Below are 20,976 nucleotides of genomic sequence, written 5' to 3'. Positions count from 1 at the left end.
TTATTATTATTACTACCAAGTTTCAGAAATGGTTGACAAATTTGTTTTGTGCCGTCTTGGAATTGATGGAGGAAAGTCATGTTGGTAAAAAACTGCGTTTAGGTCATTGTGTTCATATCCCAATTAGAATAGTAATTATTTCTGTCTAAAGGAAACACATCACCATGGAGGAAACTGTAAAGAGAACTACAGTTGGCTCTTGTTATAAAGAACACTGCTAAAAAAAGGGTTCTGCTGGAATACTCCAAAACTCATTTCAGCTATGTGTTTCTTGGAATAAGCCACATTGGAATTCCAGCTGCACATGTCTGTTACTGCTGACAACGGATTTTGTCCATCTCCAATAACCTTTTGACAATACCAGCAGGTATTGTCAAAAGGTTATGGGAGATAGACAAAATCCGGGAGATAGACAGACATGCGCCACTGACATTCCGAAGTGGCTCATATACCTGTCCTCTTATAACATTTTCCTGTTACAAAGAGGTAATTTGGCCAGGCTCAGTGACCTTGTTATAATGAGAGCCAACTGTACTTGAATAAATAAACTGATGCTAAGTTTATGATGTTTCATTGATTCTCATGGTAAATTCAAAACAAGAATAGTTATATAACTTGTTTTTGACCATACACCAATTTGTGTAAAGTACCGCATACTCCAGTATTTTTCAAAGTTTTTACATCGGTTTTTAAAGATATGTAATGCTGTGCCTTATCTTTCACTTGCCAAAAAGTGTATTTAAACTAATTAAATTCCATGTCTAAAACAGATAATTGAGATAAATTTCTTGCTAAAAAAAAAGAACCCTGCAGCACAGTAAAGAAATGACTTACTTTTTAATCAATAGCTAAACATGTATTGTACATTAGAGCTGCAAACATTTGCATCTTGCCATCAGGGAGAATTCACACAACTATCAAGGAGATATTTAGTTGTGATAACATAACCCTCCTCCCGACTTTGAGGAGGGTTACGTTATCACAACTAGGAGGTATTTAGAATTACTTTCAACACAACAGGGACACAGTTTCTATAACAGGGAGATTTTCAACTTTGTTCATCCTAACATGGAAAGATTGCTTTATTTTCAGGGAGTTTTCCGCAGAATCGGGGAGAGTTGGTAGCTCTGTGTGCATGTATAGATATTTCCAACTTGACATTACACAGTGTAAACAAATTGTCAATCTGAGAACATATTTGCAAGCAACAATTCTCAGATAGATTGGGTATTCCAATTACAGTCATCAGGCATCTGAGCGGGTGGTCATGGAACAAAAAGCGGGAAATTGTCCGGATTTTGGGCCAGCGCTACAAGTCTGTATAACAGACATTATACTGTAGCGTACATTAGAGCCGTAGACAAAACATAAACAAATGCCCGAGTTATTCTTCCTGCGTGGACATATCCGCTCCAGATTTGTCGGTGAAATCTCAAAGACCAATAATTTTTCACAGTTTATAGTTGTATTGTATATATCTACAACTATATAGGCTTAAAACAATCAAACAATTAAAAAAAACTAATGGTATACTTTGCCTTTAAACTCCAAACAAAGTTTTGTAATCACTCATTTACAATCTTTGGTTGGTTGGTTGGTTTGAAACAAAATGAATTGGCTAAAAAAGCAGCGACTTTGTCCTCCCAAATCCTAAACTTCACATCATATCCACCCTCATGTCACAACACAACACTGTGTTTACAAAATGACAAATCTGTGAAAATTTGAGCTCAATTGGTGGTCAAAGTTGTGAGATAATTATGAAAGAAAAAACACCCTTGTCACACGAAGTTGTGTGCTTTCAGATGCTTGATTTCGAGACCTGAAAATCTAGTTCTGAGGTCTCGAAATCAAATTCGTGCAAAATTACTTCTTTCTCAAAAACTACGTTATTTCAGAGAGAGTGGTTTCTTACAATGTTTTGTACTATCAACAGCTCCCAATAACTCATTACCAAGTAAGGTTTTATGATAATAATTATTTTGAGTAACTGCCAATAGTGCCCACTGCCTTTAATAATCTGTATACATGTACATAGTTTAAAAAATCTTTCAAATCCTGTTTTTGTACAACCTTGAATCCAAAACCAAGGAAATAACAACAAATTATCAATACATGTATATTCTCAGTTAAAACTTATGGAGTTTTAAGTAGCACACATTCTGAATACAATGTCATACAAAAATACATGAATAGACATACAGGGTATTCATAGAGATTGTACGAAATTGTTTTAACGTCATAAAATAGTTGCATTGGGTAACTGTCAAAGACCAGTATCCTCCCTTGGTTTATCCAAACATAAACTAAAAAATATGTGAAAATTGTGGCTCAACAGGCCATCGAAGATGCAAGAAAATAATTAAAGGAACAACAAAACTTTTATAGCATTGAAATGTGTGCTTACATATGCCAGAGAAAGGCTTAAGGCCTGAAAGCCTTTCACGAATTCAAATGTTGGTTGTTTAAATAACCTCTTTCTCAAAACTACACTAGTTCAAAGGGAGTGATTTCCAACAATATTTTATACTATCAACAGATCTTTAGTGCTCCTAACCAAGTACATTGAAATGTGTCATTATCTTGTAGAGTTAATACCAAAAGTATACCCTGCCTTCAATGGTAAATTAGCATTTACATACTTTATGTTCATATTCAAAATAAGATGATATTAACCAACATTGTTCCTCCTGTTTTACACTAATACTTGAAATTACTAACAATTCCATTCAAACTGAAAGATTAATGAAACTATGCAATAATTATACATCTGTGATTGGGAAAGAGGAATGGCTTTACAACTGCAAGTAAATTATTGTCACTGATTATTTTATTATTTTATTCTCTGAATCAATTCTTTTGACGTTTTAGGACATTTAAAAGTTGTTTAACACTTGGGAACATACAGGAATTGGCAAAAAACAAACATGGATTCCCTCTTAAGGCACTGGACACATTTGGTAATTGTTAAATGACCAGTATTTTCACTCGGTGTATCTCAACATATTCATAAAATAACAAATCTGTGAAAATTTGCACTTATTATTGGTCATCAAAGTTGCAAGAAAATAGTGAAATAATAATATTCTTGATGCATAATTGTGTGTGCTTTCAGATGCCTGAATAAAAGGCTTCAGACCTGAAGTCTTTTTCTTGAGAAGTTACCTCTTTCTACCTCTACCTCTTTGTTACTCCAGAGGGAGCCGTTTCTCCCAATGCTTTACACTTTCAACAGCTCTCCTTTGCTCGTTACCAAGTAAGTTTAATGCTAATACATGTTGAGTAATTACCAAAACTGTCCAGTGCCTTTAAAGGGCTTCTCAACCAAATTTGTGTATGAAGTCGATCTGAGATACATAAAAATTGTTTCTTGAACAAGATTGGCCAAAATGATGACTACAAATGTTGAAATGCTCTGAGGTATGTGTTCCATATAACCACGCTTGTATCCAGTCATACAACCTCTCATCATAAGGGTGGAACTACATTCATTGTTTTTATTGCATCCAAAAAAATTCCACCTGAGTTATAAAAATGAGGAAAACATTTACACGAGATACCGATAAATCCTTTTATCTTTTGCTGGATTTCCATCGTTCCGTCAGCTCTGCGATGGATTCCAGATTTGACTCCAGATCGTTTGGGGTATTGCTCTGGAGTTCGAAGACGATGCTGGGCAAATAAGAGCTGACTGCCTCCTCCAAGATGGTTTGGAAGATCTCACATTGGACGTTGTCTTCTAGTTTCTTACCGCTGTAACCTCTGTCAGGAGAAGTAAAATGTGTGGTAATTACTGAGACGTATCAAACCAATGGAGATCGGGAATATAATCAGTTCTGGGGTTTCAAGATTTTGGATTTTGCTGCAAGGCTTGGGGTTTCATTTTACTAGAGTAGCTTTACGAGTTTGTAAATTGCTGATAGAGGGCTAGGGCTAATGGTACTGAAATAAGGATAAGTTTCTGGGTTCTATTGTTTGTTGTTTTTAGTTTGTTTATTTGTTTGCTTGTCTGTTTGTTTGTTTATATGCTCTTCCCGTCAAGGAAACTAGGATACAAGGAAACGCCAAGCTTGCAACAGCCAGTCTCTCTAGTATAAAAATTGGTTTTAACGTCTATATTAAGATTATGAATTGCAAAAATTAAGAAATTGTGATTCAATAACTAGACTACAAAACTTATTCTAGTCATTGTGAAATAGGCCGTCAGCTTGTGGGATCTGAACCCAAAACCTTGTGAGTGCAATTCCTAAAACCTAACCACTGGACCACGGTGAGTTGAGTGCTTGAATTTTGGGGTTCTTGGTCAAAGTGTATTTGGTTTCAAGTTCTTGCTTGAGCAGTTCCTTGAATACCCGTTTGTTTGATTTGTTGCATTAACCTTACCTTTGTTCAAGCCTGTTATACAGATTTGTATTATCTGTTCGAAGAACAAATACAAAGTCGAACCAGCGCTCGGGGAAAAATTCACAGCTGTGGTAGTCCACAATGCAGCCTCCTTGTTTCAATGCGTCATCCAACTCGTCAATCACCTGTGCATAAAGGTTATAAAATCACCATTTAACATTTCATGCAGAATAATAGGTATTTCAATATGCTTTGTAGTGTCACTGTTTGTGTTATGGGAGCTGAGACTTTTTATTCCACTCACTACCAAGATGGAGAAGTCTCTGGACGGGTGTTAAACCAGGATGCTGCGTATTGCCCTGAACATCTCAGGGCATGATCACATCAGGAAAGTAAACCTCTACGCTAGCATGCTGAAGGTGACACAAGGTCTGTCAGCTCCACGCCTGTCTCAAGCTGGTAGCTAGCCCAACCATTCTGTGGGAACCCACATATGGCACGGCCTCACGTTGCAGAAGATGTTTCTCCTTCATGAATTTACTGAAATGGGACATTGGCTTAGCCAGTGGTGAAGAGCTACAAAATACATGTATGCTGGACTGAGTCATCTGGACCAAAATCATTTGGCAGGCTTGAGATGCTGTATTGTCTTGACTTGATTAATTGGTTGACTAGGGGCAAGGTTATTGCCTTCATTAGCCATTTGGGTAGTATCAATCATTTTGAGAAACTTTTCAGTTTAAAGTACTGCAGTTATGGAAAAAGATGCCACTTGTTATCCCAGACAGTGAAGTTTCTCAGATTGTGTATCAATCACAGATAATTCTTTCTGTGTGGAAATAACCGTACACTGCTCTGGATTTTGGTAATATCTCAAAAACACTACTACCTTTTGAAATTTCACACACTATTTCCGCAACTATGATTGAAACAAACAGTGAGTTTCAATTACTAAATGTATACAATCCCTTTAAAGGCACTGTACACGTTTGGTAATTGTCAAAGACCCGTGCTCTCACTTGGTGTATCCCATCATAAGCATAAAGTACAAGCCTGTGAAAATTTTGACTCAATCGGTCATCAAAGTTGCGAGAAAATTATGAAAGAAAACATACCCTTGTTGGACGAATTGGTGTGCTTTCAGATAGGAATAAAAGACTTCTAGCTAGCTAGAAGTATTTTATTATTTTATTGAGAACTTACCTCTTTCGTCGTTTCCCACAATGTTTTATACTATCAACAGCTCTCCAATACTCGTTAAAGTCAGTTTTTAAGTTAATATTTGTTTTGAGTAATTACCAAACGTGTACCTTCCCTTTAAGTTTCATCTCTTCGTGAAATCAGCCCCTGGGTAACTTCATTTGTAAAACAAAAATTGTTGGGGAAGGAACAATAGAATTATTTTCTTACTCTCTCCTCATCCAGGAATGGACATTGATATTCGTCATCCCAACCCTCATACAGCTCCTTCTCTTTAGCAATATCTCCAACATTAATGTAGCTCATTGACAGTCTATCAGCAAGCTCCTGGCCAAGGGTGGTTTTACCTGTGCCTGGTGTACCTGGTACAAGAAGAAAAGGCTTGCATTAGTGAGTCGTTAAATATAAGCAATTCTTCACAATGAGTACTTCACTGGTGACAATGAAAATGAAATTGAAAATGCAGTATCTTGTTCACATTCCTATTACGCTATTTTTCCCGATTGTGTTTTCTATTGCTGCTCCCCGATTATGGAATTCTCTACCTATCCTAACCAGAAACTCCAACAGTGTCCCAGCCTTCAAACAGGCTCTCAAGACCCACCTTTGGCCCTCTTCTTAGCTGGTCACCTTTTCCCATACTACAAAGCAAGTTTTGGCCATTCAGCAAAACCAGGAAGGCGGATTTCTCAGATTATAATTTTGATCACAAACAACAAATAAAAAAACAAGAGAAAAAGTGTGGAAAAGTTTCCGTATGGCGCCACTACTCCTAGAACTATGAGGTTTGTTCCGCCATTTGTTCGGCTATTGACAATAGCCGAACGAACCTCATAGTTCTAGGAGTATTGCACCACCACTTTTTCATACGATATGAAATATGAAGAATAATTTCACATTTTCCGACAGGCATTTTCTACAGATACACGGTACTGCCATGGGTACCAAAATGGCACCCTCATATGCTAACCTATTCATGTCTCAGTTGGAGGACAGACTCCTGTCCTCCGCCCCAAACCGACCACTAGTTTGGTGGAGATTTATTGATGATATTTTCTCCATCTGGTGTGGTGGCCAAGACAGCTTGGATGAATTTATTAACCATATAAACTCGTTTCACCCCACCACAAAGTTCACTACTGAATACTCTCTCACCAGTGTGAATTTTCTAGATGTTACAATAACCAAATCCCCTAATGGCATTGTCACGGATGTTTACGGTAAACCCACCGACACCCACCAGTACCTTCTCTTCAACAGTTGTCACCCTAGTCACTGTAAGAAGGCAATTGCTTACAGTCAGGCCTTACGTATCAGACCTATCTGTTCGACAGATACCCTGTACAAGAGGCGCTCATCAGAGCTAAGGAAACACCTTGTATCTAGGGATCACAGCGAACGCAGGGTCCAACTTGCTATCAACAGGGCTCTCAACGTACATGTACCTCGTCATACTCTGTTGACCAACATGGGAGCCAAAAAAGGCTCCTACCAATAGAGTTGCCTTGGTCACCACCTTCCACCCCAAACTACCGAAACTTTCTTTAATCCTCAATAATAACATGACTATCCTTCACTCCTCCAACAGGTTACACTCAGCAATCCCCGAGGTTCCCATGGTTGCATTCCGCCGCCCTAAGAACCTTGGTGACATCCTGGTCAGGGCCAAACTTCCCCCAGGTACAGTCCGAACAGAACCCAGGACAGATATACTGGGCTGTCACAAATGTACCCGTTCCAAATGCAAAACGTGTATGTACATTAAGCCCTCACTTAAGGTGAAGAGTCATACCACTGGCTCTTCATACAACATTCAGTCCGACTCCGAATGTAGCACGTCTAATGTAGTCTATGTCATTTCATGTAAGAGATGTGGGCTACAATATGTGGGAGAGACTAAGACCAAACTTAGTCTTCGCTTTGCGAATCATGTCCCTTCCATAAAGACCAAGAAACCGTACCCATTCTCTATCCACTTCAACAGCCCCAATCATAGTGTCAATGATGTTGAACTTCTGGTGATTGAAGCTTGCAATGGTGATGACACACACCGCAAGCATAGAGAATCACACTGGATTCACCAACTCAAGACAGTCAAACTCTTTGGATTGGACTAAACATAAACACTGGTGTTAAATAACTTCCCATTACCCTCCACTTCACTCCTGCCTGAGAACTTATGTTGTATATTATGCTCTGTAAATAAAGTATAAATTAATTGTTTCAGTTGTTTTTTAATTTTATAAATTTGTTACTATAACTATCTCATGTAAGTAACCCCCCCCCTTTTTTCCACAGGTCCCTCATACCTATTTTTAATACCATCCTACCTCTGATTCTGCTATTCTTTATTAATTGACCATTGTTAGTTGCATCACGGTGCAACTTACTCTCTAATTCTACCCTTTCATGTCTCCCTGCATTGTTATTGAACAATGCATTTACCACTTTTATGGTCCAGTAATCCATCCTTTCATACTTAACATCCTTTGTCCTCGCCACTTTATACCTATTGGTTCATATCCACCAATAGTGTCTAAAATAGAAACTTTGATTGGCTGTTATTTTCCCGCTTCTTTCTGGATCCTTCCCTTAATCCTTTTCCACTCTCTTTTTCTATAAATGGATGTGTATTTCACTATTTGTTTGTACTTGTTTTATGCCTCTGAAGAAGGTCCGGTTTGGATCGAAAGCTAAGGCCATCTACCCTATTCATTATATGAAATAATATAGTATTTGCCTCAATGTCCAATGAGATATCCCTTTTTGTAAAAATTAGTGAGAAAGTGGTGGCGCAATACGGAAAGTTATCCACCAAATCATTATATTATAGAAACCTAACCAATGAACTGCAGTCTCCTCCAATCCAAGTCAACAAACAAGCATTTTCTAAATAAAATTAAGTAAAAATACTTTTTTTTTTAAAGGAGTAGGCCTAACATTTTTTTATTTAATATTTTCTTCCCATTTAAGTTAACTATAAATTTTATAATGTATTAAAAAACTATCATAATTTATGTAAACTATCACTCAGACCAGTTATCATTACCAGTTAAAAGCACATTAGGATTGTTCCTCTCTTCAGCATTTCCTGTTGCCATCGTTCTTATTTTGTTTTTTACTGTATACGCAAGATTTTGGGCCCAATAAATAAAATAAAGAGAGAAGGGTCCTACTAAAAGCCGACAACAAGCCGACAACGCCGACAACAAGTCTATAGCGCCGACAACGCGCCGCCAACAAGTTTTAAATACCTCAAAAATGGCAAATAAACCATATACATTTTAGAACTATGTGTGTTTTGTAATATAAACATAAATTTAATGAAAAAAACTCCACGAAAAGTGTGAATTTTTAACCAGAAAAAAACCTTAACGTTCACGGAGAACGGTCGGACGCCATCTTGGCTTAAAATCGTGTTTAGACCAGTCCATTATGATGCGGGTGAGTCAGACTTAGCAATAGAGGGCGGGCGTCATGCACTGTGCACACTGCAGTGAAGGTCTTCACATAAAGCCCGCCCTCTGTTGTTGACAAGTGCTAAATCTACCCGTATCATAATGGTCTGGTCCAAACACGGTTTTTAAGCCAAGATGGCGTCCGACCGCTTTCCGTGCAAGTGAAGTTTTTTTCTGGTTAAAAATTCACACTTTTTGTGAAGTTTTTACATTAACTTTATGTTTATATTACAGAACACATATAGTTCTAAAATGTATGTGGTTTATTTGCCATTTTTGAGGTATTTAAAACGTGTTGGCGGCTTGTTGGCGGCGCTCTGGACTTGTTGTCGGCGTTGTCGGCTTGTTGTCGGCTTTTAGTAGGACCGAGAGAGAAGAAGATTGATGATCCAGCAGTGCTTGAACGACAAATTAATGAGGTCAAAATATCCACTTTCAGTATGTACAAAAATGCTTTTGTTTAAATAACATCTGTGTTAATGTTTTATTACTAAAAAGCAATTTTGTTAAACATATCATTAACCATTAATTAATTTAAGATAGTAATCGTGCATATAAACGTAAAAACACAAACTTTTAAAATGCATTTTTACGAATGGAGTTCGTAAAAGTATTGATAGAGACTGTCATGGCGGCCTCCTTGTAACGTAAAATCTCTCAACAAAAATCGTTGCGATAAGTATTGGGCTGTAAAGTTGTAACGACCATGACATTAGACTTGCAAAAATGGTCAGTCAGGATCATTCTATAGTAACTCCTACGTTGATCTTCATAGCAGGAATCGGAGGATCGGTAAGAAATTATTATTATTATGACTATACTGACCAATTCAGCGGGGTTGGGGTTCAGCGGGTGTTATTTTTTTTAAGCCAGTGGATACCTGTCCAAAGAGGGCGCTATACTGTAAAAGTTAAAACTTGCTTGTATTGTATCCTGGTGTCATGTGTTTTCAGTAGGATAACATGAAAATTGCTCACAATCAAAAACTGAATGGTTTTTTTCAAATCATCTATCCAATTTTTTAACAATAACACTTACAGTTTACACTTCATGGTGTGTTGAAAGTTTTGGTTTTACGTTGCGAGAGACAGTCCGCCATTAACAGTGCTTATATGCATGCACGACATTGGAGCAACGTCATATGTTTTCACACCTTTCATTGGTTGGTACTTTATTGAATATTCCGAAGCTAGTATGGCGTGCAAAATAAATAAAAAATATTATTCAATTACAACTTAACAAATTTAATTACATTTTTGTCTCAAGGCATTGTGGCTACTATATTAGAATCCAGAGATATCATAAGGCATGGAAGTAAAACACCCCACCCCCCTTGAAGCACACACACTTCATAACAATTCGTTTTCCCCCGTTTCAGACCAGTAATGTTTGGTTTCAGGAGATAAGAAACCAATCTAAGATATTTTTTCTTTAATGTAGACATAATATTGTTTACGCTTATCTGAATTGATTACAGTATGCAGTTAATCCACACTAAAAATTGTTTGTCATTTTGTTTTAAAATATTTTAATTTTTTCCTCATATTGGCACATCTAGTGACTAAAGCAGAATGAAACTTAATCTAGCAGATAGTAATTTTGTTTTGAACTTTCGAGGTTGGATGATGTTTCTTTGACTCATTTGAATGTTGGCATAATAATGCACTAGTGATTTGTACCCAAAATCATTCATTTTATAAATATTTGAGCATAACCAACGTCAGGAAACTTTATTCTCAGCATGATTAAGCCTGATAAAAATACAGACCATGAGTAAACTGCATAGCTTCTGCAACCGGTGCAGCTTGCACAATCTCGCGGTAAACGGGAATCAAAGTTGGGGTTCGAAAACATATGAGGGTCGATAACGTATGACGCTACGATACTTGTAGTTGTACTATTATAAAGTTTTAGTAGAGTATGACTAGACTCCAACTTGAAAACTCTAGTCAGTGTAATACAAAAAGTAATAGAACTAGGGGGTAGGAAGGAGTTGGAAGTTAGAACAAGGAAGTAGACCATATAGAACTTATAGACCTTAATGCACATGACATCATTTCAGTACGGCGCCCCCGCATTGAGGTCAAAAGGAGGTTGTTCATTGGCCAATCTATGTGCGTTTTGATTGTATCGTCACTGTTTGACCTCAAAGATGGTGGCTGGATGACGTCAATGCATAAGGTCTTTTAGTAGTAGAAGCTATACTGACTTTTAGTATTTACATACTAATTAGTAATTACGATTGATTGATGGAAGAAATTATAATACCTAATACTAATACTAAAAATAGGCTTCCGCCTTTGAGACCCCATATCCTATCATATTTTTCTTCCAGTAAGCATCCAAGCTCTTTCTTGAACTTGGACAGACTTGAAACTGTTCATGTCATTTTTAGAACTGAAGACCAGTCACCAAGTGAGGTAACCAGGGCCCAATTTAAAATTAATAATGATAAAGCCTTCCTCCATGGATAAACAGACCTACCAAGTCTCACGCATTAGGCGTGAGACTCACGCAGTTGGGCTATGTCTCACGCTCACACGCACAGCAATCATTTTCTCATGCATTGGGGCCAGACCTGAAAAGAAAAAAAAATTAACGACAATGCATTGCCAAATCGCGCTCATGTGTGCAAAAAAACGCAATCTACAATGTTTGCACAATCTTCAGATTGCACGCAGTTTATCAGAATCATCAACTTGAGCTGCCGTACAAACAAAGCGCAAATTTTTGCAGATTGCGCACATTTTTGCTCTCCCAGCAGGTTCAGCTAAAATTCGGCAGAGCGAAAAACGCTTATTGCGCACAAGTTTTTCCCGATTCGTTTAGCAAATTCGTTAAATGGGCTCCACTAGCGAAGACACAACAGGCAGAAGAACTGAGCGGAGGATTTTGGACATCATTTTTAGTAGATTTTTATTTCTTTTTGGAAGGAAATAATCTGACACAATCGTACCTCCACGTTAACCATTAACATCTCCTGTGTACCTCATATGAGTTTGAATTATTCTGAAGAGGTTTTTGATGTATTTCGGAACAAAAAAAAGTTTGGCGGCGATTTCGAAAGGCCTTCTAAAACTGGAAAAAAAATCTGGGGTGGGGGGGGGGTAGGTGGTGAGCTTTGAAAAATCTCACGCATAGCTGGCCTCTGGACTTGGCATCTCTAGATAGAGCAAGCACAAAAGCCTGCTAAACACAGAATAGTATTGCTAAAAGTACCATCGTCGTTTGAATCTACTGTAAAATTACCTTGAATTATTACATAAATGGGTTTCATGATTCACAAACTTTAAAAAAAACTGTCTTTAATAAATAATAACAAGCCCTTTACTATGTAGGTGCCCAAAGATGTAGTGCTGTGCGATAACTTGTGATTATTATTATTATTATTATTATTATTATTATTATTATTATTATTATTATTATTATTATTATTATTATTATTATTATTATTATTATTATTATCATTATTATTATTATTCAATATTTAATAACTATTTCTTTTATGTCAATTTCGTTGATAGGCATTACTAGTAGTCATCCTGTTTGTTAAGAGACAGATTATGCGATTTGCTCTTCGCTCTCATCGAGATCCACATGTACAGATTGGTCATGGCGCCCCCAGGAGTTTGCAAACACAAATTGATCGACAGCTCACAAATGCTTCAAGTCGAAAGTATGAACCACGGCTACTTGGAGACGATGACTACAGACTTAAATTCCTCAATAGGGAAACTATTGCAGGAGGTATGGGCATCAGAAATCAGTCAAGAGAAATAATTTGTTTAATTGCGTTAGATTTTGTTTATTATTCAATTGAAGGGAATGTTTACCATTAATTTTGGAACCATTCAGATGTTTTAATCCTATCTGTACATTACAACAGTATAACCTGTGAAAATTTCATTTAAAAAGGTTGTAGCGTTTTTGAGATATTGCAGGCATGTGAGACTTCCTGTTTTCAGCTGATTTCCTCTTTTTTGGTTTTGACTTTCCTCTTTTTTTCTTCACTTTCTGTGTACAAGTATAGGAGTAGTATCTTTTCCTCTTTTTTTCTTGTCCAGTTGTCTCTTTTCCTCTTTTTTTCATGGATAGTTACTCACATGCCTGATATTGCTAAAAATCCAGAACGAATTTGTCCACGCAGGAAGATCCGTAATTGGAATACACAATATTCTCAGATTAAAATTTGGGGGATAAAAACTATGTTTTTCCATAACCAAATTACTTCAAAGTAAAATGATTTTTAAAATGCTTTATAAACAAACTGTATCAAAAGCTACTCACTGTACTACCTCCATGTTTTATCCAAGTTAATTTGTATTGCCATTTATTTTAAAGGCACTGGATACTATTGGTAATTGCTCAAAATAATTGTTAGCATAAAAAATTACTTGTTAGCGATCAATGGAGAGATGTTGATAGTATAAAACATTGAGAAAATAGAATTAGCTGTTGCAAACAACTTACCAACCAAATGGACCGAGAGTAAAAATGCAAAAAATGATTAATGGCCTGACGTTTCGACCCTAGGGTCGAAACGTCAGGCCATTAACCAATTTTTGCAGTATAAAACATTGTGAGAAACGGCTCTTTCTGAACATCTCTGAAGTAACGTCGTTTTCGGGAAAGAAGTTATTTCTCACAAAATTATTTGAATTTGATTTCAAGACCTCAGAGTTTGATTTTGAGGTCTCAAATTCAGGCATCTAAAAGCACACAAATGTGACAAGGGTGTTTTTTTCTTTCACATGTTTGTTATTTTGTGCTCATGTTGAGATGCACCAAGTGAGAAGACTGGTCTTTGACAATTACCAATAGTGTCCAGTGTCTTTAAAGGGTGTATGTACTTTTTCCCTAACAAAAAACACAATGTCTACAGATTTACATTAAACTTACACAGTTTGAAGATTATGATAGTAGAAAGCTTCCATTTAAATTGTACTTACTGAGGTGCTGTAGTTTTTGAGAAATGGGTAAAAGTAATAATTTTCGTCTCAGTTTTAGCATGTAAAAACGTATTAACCAGTTATGCTATGGTTTTGGTATAATATCATAACTGGTTAAGGGGATTTTACCAGCTAAAATAATTTTGGTCTCTAATGAGACCAAAATTATTTTGTGACTTGTTTTACTCATTTCTCAAAAACTACACAACCTCAGTAAGTAATATTTGAAGGGAAGCTTTCCACTATCATTATCTTCAAACCCTGTAAGGTTAATGTAAATCTGTGGACATTTTGAAAAAGTACCCGAATCCTTTAAGAGTGACAACCTACATGTAAAGGTTCACCTTCTTTTACTACCTCTAATTGTTTCAATATTGATTATTAACTCAGACTTTTCTGTCTTCTTTTACAGAAAGTTGCACATATGTTTACAGAATGAAGGCAGTGGACGCTTTATCAAAACTAGGTAAGCTAGAAATTAAAATTGTTATTTAATGCATATGTTGAGATACACCAAGAGAGAAGACTGATTTGACAATTACCAATAGTGTACAGTGCCTTAAAGGAAACCACTGAGCAGCATGCACAGAGTGTACTCTTGAAAAAAACCAAAGCAAAACTATTCTCTGATCACACTAATTTATTGTCAATTACAGATGAATAAACTATTCCACAATCTGGGAGCAGCAATAGAAAAGTCCCTGTCTACTGCATGTTTATGGGGGTTTTTTTACTGCAAGGGATTTGTTTATTTGTTTGCGAGGATGGTTGGTTGCAAACAAAAAGTATTAAAGGCAATATTAATAATAATATTAATAATAAAAGGTATTTATATTGCGCTTTTCCAAAACAGATGACCAACTGGAGAAGATTGAGTGTCGGAGAGTACGTCCACCATGCGGGAATCTGAAAGAGTACATTCTAAGTTTACGAGATCCTCCACAAGCCCCTCTGAAGGGAGCTTCAGTTGCATTGTGCAGGGCTTTTGCTGCTGCTTATGACAATGCTCATTATGGACTTAAGGTAAGTGTTAGTCCTGGTTTGTTTTTAATAATAATATTTATAACAATAATAATAAATAATAATAATTGTGGCTTCTTATATAGCGCACATATCTTACAGTATTTCCTGCAAGATGTGGGACTACGTTTTAATTATGAGACCTAATTCTGATAGCACCATGTAATGTTTCTACAAGCTGCTGTAATAATAATAATAACACTATAAAGCACCAAATTGCCAAAGGATACAAGGTGCTGAAGAAAGGAGGAAATGGGAGAGCAAAGACGCTGTAGACCAGCTAAGACTAGTGGAAAAGGTGGGTCTTGAGAGCCCATTTGAAGGCTGGGAGTGGGACACTGTTGCAGTCCCTGGTTTGGATTGGTACATTAGACTATTCCATAATCAGGGAGCGGCAACGGAAAAAGGCCCTGTCACCTGCATGTTTATGGGGTTTTTTGGACTGCATTGGATTTGTTTATTTGTTTGCAAGGATGGTTGGTTGCCAACAAAAAGTATAAGAATTAAAGACACTGGATAATATTGGTAGTTGTCAAGGACCAGTCTTTTCACTTGCTGTATCTCAACATATGCATAAAACAACAAACCTGCGAAAATTTGAGCTCAATCGGTCATCGAAGTTGCGAGATAATAATGAAAGAACCAACACCCTTGTCACACGAAGTTGTGTGCTTTCTGATGCTTGATTTCGAGACCTCAAATTCTAAATCTGAGGTCTCAAAATCAAATTCGTGGAAAATTACTTCTTTATCGAAAACTACTCCACTTCAGAGGGAGCAGTTACTCATAATGTTTTATACTACCAGCCTCTCCCCATTACTCATTACCAAGTAAGGTTTTATGCTAATAATTATTCTGAGTACTTACTAATAGTGTCCACTGCCTTTAAAGGCAATGTATGTATACCTTTGGTTTTTGGAATTGTTTGAATGTAGCGATTTTTGAGACTTTGCTGAAAATTCAAAGTGATTATGTCCCGCAGGAAGAATAATCCCTAATAGGAATACACAGTCTGAGAAAAGTTACAGCCAGTAATGCTTCTCAGGTTCAAATTTTCTGGATTTAAATTTTATTTCTTTTTACACAACCACATGACCTCAAAGTGAAATGTTTCTCAGTAGGCTTCTAATGAAGCCAAAACTAATTTTATGAGTGAGTACCAAATGTATACCTTCCCTTTAAAACAATGTATGTGTACATGAGTGTGTTTAACCATTAAAGATGTTTGGACAGACAGAAGACATCTTAGCTTGGCTGTACTGTTCAAAACCAATGGAGACCTCCCTAAGTCTGTACTTCTTTACTATTGTAATGCACATCTGTACATATTTTTTATGAAACTTGCAAATTATAAATGAATTTGACTGTGCTTTGCAACAAATATTTTATTAAGATAATAATGTTGTGTTTTTTCACATATCTATTTTCAGCCATTCGGTGAAACAGAATACAACAATTTCATGACACTTTTACATGAACTCTTATCATGGTGAGTAAACATATGATTTTTTGAAAGTTTTAAAAATTGAAAATTACCTCTAAAATGCTGCAGAGTAATTTTTCAAGGTACATCATTATTTGAGTTATACAAGTATATTTCTTCTAATCCTTTGGTTCGGGCTATTGTTGTACATAAACGTAAAGTGCAAATCTAAATTTGTTTATAAGATTTGAGGCATTCTCCTGACGATGACTGGAGCAACCTAGTCGAAACAATGAGACCAGTTTAAGAACTGACTCCGCGGTAGTACAATTAATCCCGATCCTATAAGCTTAGTAGTAGTCCAAGCCTATTTTTTATACCATCCGCCCGGGTAATAGTTAAAAAAGCAGGACAGTTATTTTCAGAACTGTGGAGTCTCCCGAACCCCCGAACGTCTACTCTGCGGCAGTAGAATAAAGCAAGACAGTTCTCTAAGAACAAACTCTACCTGGCAAGTACATACACACATGGTGTTACCGCAAACCAAATATACATAAACATTTGTTGAGAAATAGTTAAACAAGGCAAAAGGAATTTGAACAAAAATAATAATTATAATTTTCTGTTAGAGACATTCAGAAAATGTCTCACACTAGTTCTCAGGAAGATCAGTGCCAATTTTATACATAGTAAGCTTTAGACATGAATATTTCTGTCAATTTTGAATACTTCATGTGTTTAAATTTCTTAAACCAAAGTGCCCCATACAAAGTTGTTGATTTTTTCTATGTTTGTTTTGACTGATAAAGCTCAAAATTTTTTGTGGTTTTCAGTATTCGACACAAAGGCATGAAAAGTAAAAAGTCCAGTCAGCGCTCTTTACCAACTGCTGAAGCATCACGCATTAGGACACCAGGAGGGAGCAGTATCAAGTCAAGGCCTCAGACTAAATCCCACACCAGTCAAAAAGGAGAGCCAGTCTTAGCTCGTGTGACGTCGACCGAACAATCAGAAGCAAGTACTAGTAGCCAAATGGACAGCATGAGTCCTGCTCAGACGGCCGTCACCCTCTTGACTCGACGGAATCCGTCAACGAAATCCAGCACGGGGACGTCAGAGGAGACGATGGAGATGCTGAGGAGGAAGAGAACAAGTCGAGGCTCTGAGCTGGTGAGTGAGAGTGAGAAGGGACTAAGGATGAAGGCATCTAATTCATCATCTGGTCAGAGTGAAGAAACACAGCCACTTATGGTGTCTGGTAGGCTGGTACATCAAGACTCCATGGCTGAGGAAATGCTGTAAAAAAGCTGGGTAGAGATCAATGGAGGTGATGCTGTGATCACAGCGTATGCTGCTAAAATCCCCATTTGCCTATGGCCTTTTCACACTGTATCTCTTATCCTCGTTGAATGCAGCCATGGAGAGGCCCCAGAAGTTTTTGTACCACACGGTTACCCCGGCACACTTTCATACTGTGTCCCTATTCCACAAGGTTCCAGCTGCATATTTCAAGAATACTCTGTGTTTTACCGCTTTGCCCTCCTCTGGTGAATGGGTGGCTACTCCCTAGGGTATGCCCATGTGCCAGGGCAAAGCGATCATAGTGTGAAAAAACCGGCCATTATCTCCCATGGGTAAACCCGAGGAATAGAGTTGTGTGAAAAGGGCTTAAGCATGTATTTTCGTCAGCATAGTTCTCTTGCCATAAAAATTCTCACCAGCTTGGCCCTAAATATTCATAGAGATGCTTAAGCACACAATATAGCATACCTTGTCGGGTGTAATGGCTCTCTTTCTGTCTTTTTACGTCGGTCTTATTATGTGGCCTATGTTTAAAGAAAGCCATAACATCCCATTTTTAAGGGGGAGTAGACAATGGTCCTTAACAATTTTCTGCTTAGCAAATAAGCAGGAAACCAGTCTCAAATATAATACATTGAGTGCTATTTTGGCTGGTAACCTTATTATAGTGAGCCAATTGTTTTGTGCTTGGTTAATTGTGCGTGCTTAAGCAGCTCCATGAAATTGGGCTCAATGTTAGAGACTCAATTCTTGTAAATCCAGAATGTCCAAAGTGCCCCTTGTAGGAGACCGTATTGGTTTTCTATGATACAGCAGACATGTTTATGAGGTCAATGTCTGTTGTCCATGTAGCTCTGAATGCACACATGGTTGAGAACACAGTATTAAAGACACTCAGCTGGGCTCTATTTGTAATTGTCAAAAACCAGTCTTCCCACTTGTGTATCTCAACATATGCATGAAATAACAAACCTGTGAAAATTTGAGCTCAATTTGTTTTTGAAGTTGCGAGATAATAATGTAAGAAAAAATACCCTTGTCACACGAGGTTGTGTGCTTTCAGATGCTTGATTTCGAGACCTCAAACTCTAAATCTGAGGTCTCAAAATCAAACTCGTGGAAAATTACTTCTTTCTTGAAAACTACTTTACTTCAGAAGGAGCCGTTTCTTACAATGTTTTGTACTATCAACAGCTCTCCATTACTTGTTACCAAGTAAGGTTTCATGCTAATAACTATTTTGAGTAATTACCAGTAGTGTCCACTGCCTTTAATCTGGTTAGTGTACTGTCACTTGTTGCATCCCCAACAGCCTCCCAGCACCATGATAACCCCCAAACTTGCTATGTCAGTAAAACAGTGTATTATTACAATGTATTTGTCCAGCTGCGCCTGAAGCTGTGTTCTAGTATAACTTCTGAGGAGTTTACAACAAGCCTTTCAGAAGAAATATTCAGTATTTTCAATTCTTTTTCTAAATTGATTTTTTATTTGACATACAATTCTTTACATTTTTACTTTCATCTGAAAAGACGGTACTTTATAAATAGCTTTTAAATTGTTGTGAATAAGTGTACATTCATTCTGGAATATTGTGTATTATTTTATAATGTATTAAATTCTTATTCTTTCAAGTACTTAGAAAAACCAAATATATGTAGTTGAAATACTCTCAAAGTTTTGTACAAATTATAATAACACCACTAGAAACATGATCCAACATTTTGACCAATGGACTCGGCTCTCAAAAAGTATGCAGTTCTATCAATTTTTTTTAAACAGAAAGTGGACTGGTCTCCTGCAGGCACTTAGTCTGCTGGATAACAAAGACTAGTGTTGAGTAAAAAACTAAGGCGAGTAAGAGACAGTATTTTAACTAGCTGCAAGTCAAGACAATTTTTTGTTGCGATTAGACATTAATAATGAAATGAATATTAATTTTGGTTTTACCCATATACACGTATGTGTGTTAGCACTGTATACTCAGGCATATTACTCTGGTGGGATTCGAACCCATGCCCTTTGCAATTCTAGAGTAGTGTCTGTTATCCTCGATGCAAATTTCCATCTATTAATTATGAATTGAGTTAACAAAATAGATAGGTGCCTTTGAATTTATCAGATTGCAACGACTACCTGCAACTGTTTTGTGAATAATGGAACTGGACAAGAATTCATGATATGTGGTAACAAGATTTACTGTTTTACAAATTTACTAGTCTATAGTAAATTAGATGTATTACTCCGTACAATTTATGACAGAATAAGTTGCAATATTTGTATATAATATACATGTAAATTTAGTACTTTTGTTTTTTATTAGGCACAAAACAAGCCTCGAACTTTGAAGGTGTATGGAAAGTTTAGGTTCAATTTAATTGGTTTCCGTAACTGCAGAATGTTACATGCAAATCTAAGGCTTTTGAACTACTATAAATTTTTTATTTACTATCATTGACAAAAATCATCTGACATCATCAACAAAAAAGTCTTTGTTGCGCCATTTGGGAGTCGGTTTAAAATCAGTTTAAAAGTCAGTGCAAGTGTGGTCACAAGTTGTGCACCATATCTTTTCGTGCAATTTGACTACCAAGAGAGCAGACCATAGACAGGTGTGTGGTCAGCGTTAGGGTTCAAAATAATACTGTCGGTTTATCATGACTGCACAAAGAAAAACATGACCAAACAACCCCCCTCTTGTGGTCAAGGATACAATTTTATAGTGCATAGTATAGTGCAGGGTATAGTGCACAGTTGACCAAAGTCACCATTGGGGCTCAAGCAGGGTATAGCGCACAGTGGACTAAAGTCACCATTGGGGGCTCAAGCAGGGTATAGTGCACAGTTGACCAAAGTCACCATTGGGGGCTCAAGCAGGGTATAGTGCACAGTTGACCAAAGTCACCATTGGGGCTCAAGCAGGGTATAGTGCACAGTTGACCAAAGTCACCATTGGGGCTCAAGCAGGGTATAGTGCACAGTTGACTAAAGTCACCATAGGGGCTCAAGCAGGGTGTAGTGCACAGTGGACTAAAGTCACCATTGAGGCTCAAGCAGGGTATAGTGCACAGTGGACTAAAGTCACCATTGGGGCTCAAGCAGGGTATAGTGCACAGTTAACCAAAGTCACCATTTGGGCTCAAGCAGGGTAAAGTGCACAGTTGACCAGAGTCACCATTGGGGCTCAAGCAGGGTATAGTGCACAGTTGACCAAAGTCACCATTGGGGCTCAAGCAGGGTATAGTGCACATTGGACTAAAGTCACCATTGGGGCTCAAGC

General features: G+C 37.2%; 2 protein-coding genes across 3 annotated transcripts; one reads left to right on the top strand and one right to left on the bottom strand.

Annotated features, from left to right (window-relative positions):
* Nucleotides 1-976: 976 nt before the first annotated feature.
* LOC139941454 (adenylate kinase isoenzyme 6-like) lies at nucleotides 977-9,423 on the bottom strand. The gene is made up of 5 exons (XM_071937961.1): nucleotides 9,380-9,423; nucleotides 8,594-8,712; nucleotides 5,755-5,906; nucleotides 4,384-4,529; nucleotides 977-3,762 (listed from the first exon to the last, which is right to left on the bottom strand). Exons 2-5 carry the CDS (start codon nucleotides 8,643-8,645, stop codon nucleotides 3,573-3,575), a joined length of 540 nt encoding a protein of 179 aa, XP_071794062.1. The 5' UTR covers nucleotides 8,646-8,712; nucleotides 9,380-9,423; the 3' UTR covers nucleotides 977-3,572.
* A 217-nt stretch (nucleotides 9,424-9,640) lies between these two features.
* LOC139941725 (protein C1orf43 homolog) lies at nucleotides 9,641-17,698 on the top strand. Of its 2 annotated transcripts, none has more exons than XM_071938339.1 (6): nucleotides 9,641-9,794; nucleotides 12,527-12,749; nucleotides 14,364-14,417; nucleotides 14,805-14,974; nucleotides 16,402-16,460; nucleotides 17,228-17,698. In XM_071938339.1, exons 1-6 carry the CDS (start codon nucleotides 9,729-9,731, stop codon nucleotides 17,694-17,696), a joined length of 1,041 nt encoding a protein of 346 aa, XP_071794440.1. In that variant the 5' UTR covers nucleotides 9,641-9,728; the 3' UTR covers nucleotides 17,697-17,698. The 2 variants fall into 2 exon arrangements, with proteins under 2 accessions (XP_071794440.1, XP_071794439.1); XM_071938338.1 differs by lacking the exon at nucleotides 9,641-9,794 and adding an exon at nucleotides 11,051-11,183.
* The last annotated feature ends 3,278 nt before the right edge of the window (nucleotides 17,699-20,976 follow it).

This window comes from Asterias amurensis, chromosome 9 (genome assembly GCF_032118995.1).
Source record: "Asterias amurensis chromosome 9, ASM3211899v1".
Lineage (NCBI taxonomy): Eukaryota > Metazoa > Echinodermata > Asteroidea > Forcipulatida > Asteriidae > Asterias > Asterias amurensis.
Note: the sequence above shows the minus strand (reverse complement) of the source record. Positions and strands in the feature narration are given on the sequence as shown.

Excerpts from the sequence above, each read along its gene's own strand:
- LOC139941454 (XM_071937961.1), bottom strand. The coding sequence starts at position 8,645 with ATGGCAACAGGAAATGCTGAAGAGAGGAACAATCCTAATGTGCTTTTA. Across the intron at positions 5,907-8,593 it reads TCCTAATGTGCTTTTAACTG|GTACACCAGGCACAGGTAAA; the intron begins GTAATGATAACT and ends TTCTTGTACCAG. Across the intron at positions 4,530-5,754 it reads CATTCCTGGATGAGGAGAGA|GTGATTGACGAGTTGGATGA; the intron begins GTAAGAAAATAA and ends CTTTATGCACAG.
- LOC139941725 (XM_071938338.1), top strand. The coding sequence starts at position 11,115 with ATGTGCGTTTTGATTGTATCGTCACTGTTTGACCTCAAAGATGGTGGC. Across the intron at positions 14,418-14,804 it reads GGACGCTTTATCAAAACTAG|ATGACCAACTGGAGAAGATT; the intron begins GTAAGCTAGAAA and ends TTTCCAAAACAG. Across the intron at positions 14,975-16,401 it reads ATGCTCATTATGGACTTAAG|CCATTCGGTGAAACAGAATA; the intron begins GTAAGTGTTAGT and ends ATCTATTTTCAG.